General features: G+C 32.8%; 1 protein-coding gene across 14 annotated transcripts in view; it reads right to left on the bottom strand.

Annotated features, from left to right (window-relative positions):
- The window catches only part of LOC135104094 (calpain-5-like), a 47,805-nt gene that overhangs the window by 3,215 nt on the left and 39,590 nt on the right, over positions 1-5,000 (bottom strand). For all 14 annotated transcript variants that reach the window (XM_064011094.1, XM_064011165.1, XM_064011142.1 and 11 more), the window contains one exon: positions 492-631. In XM_064011094.1, the coding sequence (XP_063867164.1) occupies positions 492-631 (140 nt within the window). The remainder of the gene's footprint in view (positions 1-491; positions 632-5,000) is intronic.

The following is a 5,000-nucleotide window of genomic DNA, read 5'->3' on the forward strand; positions in this document are numbered from 1 at the left end:
GGGGCTTCAATAGACTTCAGGAAAGAATATAAAAAGATTCACTGAATAAGCATATGCATGATGCTGCAGATATATGTACAAGGTGAGTATGCATCTGCTTAGTGGTGAGAACTCTATAGGGATGACATAACATGTGTGAGTGGGTACAGAAGAGGAAGAAATATACTCTGATAAAGACTGGTCTATGACAGGATCTTATTTTTTCATGGCAGTTTATAAAAACTTTTGTAGACATCACAGTGAGAGATGTGAGACCAGTATGATTAGCAGTGAGGGAAATATTGAGGTGTCTGCTTTTGTTATAATTTGTGAATGACAACATTTACTGTATATAGAAGGATAAAGCTGGCCCCACCCAAAAAAAAAAAAAAATAAAATAAAATAAATAAATAAAAAAAATAATAAACAAAATAAATAAACAAAATAAAATAAATAAAAAAAATAAAATAAATGTTACCAACAAAGTGAAATAATGCCATCTTTCGCCTCACCTCAATCACAATGGGCTGTTCAGGCTTGGATCGGTAGAAGATGGCTGTTGTGTTCCAATTGGGGTTTGATGTTCCCTTTTCAACTGGGGTGCGAACTGTCTCTCCCTCACATTTTATGATACAGTATGCATCAGCTTCACCTTTTGGGGCACAAAAAATTGAAAAAAATTATATAGAAAACTCTCTGACATTTATGATGTTTTTATTTATAGAATCATTATCATTTTTTTTCTGGAGACACTTACACACTTTCTTACAAACACACACACACACACACACACACACTAGTGGCAAGGCAAATGGGCGAGCCTCTTAATGTGTAGCCCCTGTTCACCTAGCAGCAAGTAGGTACGGGATGTAACCTGAGGGGTTGTGACCTCGCTGTCCTGGTGTGTGGTGTGTCAGTGGTCTCAGTCCTACCTGAAGATTGGTCACTAAGAGCTCTGAGCTCTTTCCATAGGGGAACGGCTGGCTGGGTGACCAGCAGATGATGTAGGTGAATCACACACACACACACACACACACACACACACACACACACACACACACACACACAACCCTGACTCCATTGGAAAAAAGGAGGGGAAAGATGTGATTTGATAGCACTATATAGAATACTGGAAGGGATGGAAAAGTTGAACAGGGATGATTGTGTGATACAAGATACGAGAGGTGCCAGAGGACATGGAAAGAAATTGAAAAGGAGTGTTTGAAGAGATATCAGGAAACATGGCTTTTCCCACCCTAAAAAAAACATAGCAGTGTGGAATGAAATTAATGATGAGACTGTGTGTGCCAACACAAGAAAATATGGATAAAAGTCAATATGGAGATGGATGGCACAAGCCTAGTAAGGCTCTTATCCTTTATCTCACTACTAGGTAAACACACACACACACACACACACACACACACACACACACACACACACACTGCTTGCTAGCTCAGTGATGTTGTCACTACCAGTTTTGTGCTGCACTAGTGATGCTGAGGATTTTACACTGATGAGAAAGCAATTATTGTCCTCCCTCCCTAAGCATGAGGATGTCAGTGTGCAGTGTGTGAAAGATCTGATGAGTCTTAGTAACAATAAACAGTTGATAATGAGCCCCAAGCTCTGGGAGGATATAGCTAGCAGTCACAAGTCCAGCATGTGATTCTAATGACACACACACACACACTCAATCAAGAGATACAGCTTTCCGTATCAAACTATTAAAATCTGGAATCATCTGAAGGAAGAGGTGGTTTTGGCAAATAGTGTACACATGTTTAAAGAGAAGCTGAATAAGTATGGTCATGGAGACAGGACTCGTGCCCTGTACCATACAACTAGATAAATGTACACATACACACACACACACACACACACACACACACACACACTAGCACCCTTAACTTTATCATCTGATATATAGTATTCCAAAACACAATCAATCTTAAATGATGCTACACATTAATTTGTATGAATATATATATATATATATATATATATATATTTTTTTTAATGGTTTAAATGCCAGTATCTATCAAATTAAATCATTCTTTATTGAAACTGCATGAAATGTCAAACTTACTTACGTGGCTGAGTCCTTATTCAAATACAGGGAGAGCATGCATAAGTGCAAGAGTATATCATGAATATGACACCAAGAAAATTTAATGTTTACTGCATGCAAAGGAACTCAACAAGATTATTCATGTTTTTCAATAGCAGCATTGGTGCAACTGAACAGGCTACAAACATTTTCTGTTTCACAATACATAAATCAGTGTTTACTTATTAGGTAAACCCTTGCTATTGCTGATTAATCAAGGAAATCTCATAATCACTGCAAAAATAAAGTTTCATGAAGTTATGATATGCACACAAACAAGTCACATCAAATAAAAGTTAACTGCAATATAGTAATGAGGTATTCAGCTCGCAATCTAATAAATAGACAGGACAAATTCTTATAACAGATATTAAAATTGTTTATTTAACTCTGAATAATACATATGCTTATGCTGTCATACTTTTTATACTAAATATCATGATTTTACACTTTGTAGTATACTTGATTATGTCTGCTGAAGCAAGGCTTTACATTATATGATGGTCATCTTTGGTGTGATCCTTATATATATATATATATATATATATATATATATATATATATATATATATATATATATATATATATATATATATATATATATATATATATATATATATATATATACATATACATATACACATCTAAGTAGTATTCTGAGTGAATAACTAATCTTCAGCATGCCTGATAATACTGTAATTCCCTACCAATAAATAAAAAATTAAAAACATTCAATCATATTACCCGTGACACTTAAGACTACTACCTCTAAATGTGTGTCTTAAGCTATTGTGTCTTCTTACATGCTTGGCATCAAACAAATGACTTAAGTACGGGTATTGCTGTAATATATATATATATATATATATATATATATATATATATATATATATATATATATATATATATATATATATATATATATATATATATATATATATAATGCAATTCTATGCCAGTGTGTGCTGGTATCTGGCATCCAAAAAAACATTTCTGATTAGATTTTAGTGTAGTTTTTTACAGAAATTAAAGAGAGGTCATGAAATTATAAATCACCTGTTAGTAATTCATGAATTATGACCAATATTGAAAGGTAACAAAAAAAAATCACTATCAAATGCTTCAAATTTTGGAAAATGAACAAAGATTTTTTTTCTAATGCTGCCATTACCACCACCACCACCACCACCACCATTATAGCCAATTTTCTCCACATTCATACACCTAGTTGCTCTCCTTCACATTCATAAACCCAATAGCTTGCCTTCACAACTTACTTCTCTTCTGCAGCAATTCCTAACTGTTCTCTGAGTTAACATGACTGAGCATAGCAATATGAGCAATATCATCAGGGTTGCATTTACTTGTGTACGAGTGTGATACTATCCTCCTTGCCTCAATGTTATCCACTCCTAGAGAACAATTTTTTTTTATAATGATAAAACATTGACCACCTAAAAAAAATTTCCCTGCTGCAGAGCTTTGTGTCACTGAACATACTGAACATTCTGTATTAAATGCAGCAGCAGTTATATCAATATATCAATAAAAATGAAACTGCAATAAGGCTAAAAGAGGAGAGAGAATAGAATATGTGCAGGTGCACAGTATGGCTCAACAATGTATCTCCCCAGACCATAATAACTTCAAAATAAATTTGCTCTAGCTGCCACTTATAACATAGGGGAACAAAGTATTGTAGAGCACTAATGAATGCACGAGATACTGAATCTCAGGTGTCTATAAGCAAAATGAGTAAAACTTAGAAGCAATACCAGAGAGTAGCCTAGATGGAAGCAAATAGCCTAAGTTAACATTTTCAATTGCAAAGAAAATATAGAAGCTAATGTTCTTCATGGTATAATAGTTAACATTACCAGTTATGTGTCCAGCCCAAGTTTACAGAAGGAGGGAGGTAGGTCCCTGAAAGTGGTGAGCAGCTTTGAAATACATGTCCAACTGTCCAAAAACACTCCATTTGAAAAAGAAGACCAACTACAATACTACAGACTCTCAGCAAATCACAAAGGGCTGGCAATGATAAAAATCTGTATCACATTAATTGAAAACTCAGCAGTTCATTACTTGCATGTAAAATTGCAAATGTGATCATAACAAAACAAAGCTGAAGATTTATAACTCCTAATTACTAATGCATGTATGAATCTAATCAGTGATGATTTTAATGTCTAGAACTGGCAAATCTCATTGCCTTCCACACACATAGTGAAGACAATTTCAAGGGGCTTTCAAAATCTCATTTGTGTTCAATATCTCATACCTAAACATATGCTTTCAGGAATAATTTATCTAATTTTTGTGGATTCCTGTTTACTTATTCTGCAGTCATACAATCAATTACTGAATAGTATTCTTTCATAACCACTATTTCAGGTAAGACTAGCCTGTGAACTCATACCATATATATATATATATATATATATATATATATATATATATATATATATATATATATATATATATATATATATATATATATATATATATATTAAACCTTAAACCTTAAATCTTGAACAACAGGGCATCAAAATGCACTTATGATTCAAAAATAATTTTCTCGCAAAGAAAGCTTCTAAAGCAGTTAGGGGAACAGAAACCTTACTATTATGATCTTGAAAGATGTGCTAATTTAATATTCTTATACATGTAACTACTGTGCATGGCTGGCAATCTATAGATATACATCCTTGCAATTTAATAGTTCGAAAGATAAAATAAATAAATAAATAAATAAGGATTATATATATATATATATATATATATATATATATATATATATATATATATATATATATATATATATATATATATATATATATATATATATATATATATATACACACACAGAGTCAGTGACATTTGTGATTACAATCCTACTGATTACACATCC

The sequence above is a fragment of the Scylla paramamosain genome, chromosome 1, assembly GCF_035594125.1.
Source record: "Scylla paramamosain isolate STU-SP2022 chromosome 1, ASM3559412v1, whole genome shotgun sequence".
NCBI classification, from domain to species: Eukaryota; Metazoa; Arthropoda; class Malacostraca; order Decapoda; family Portunidae; genus Scylla; species Scylla paramamosain.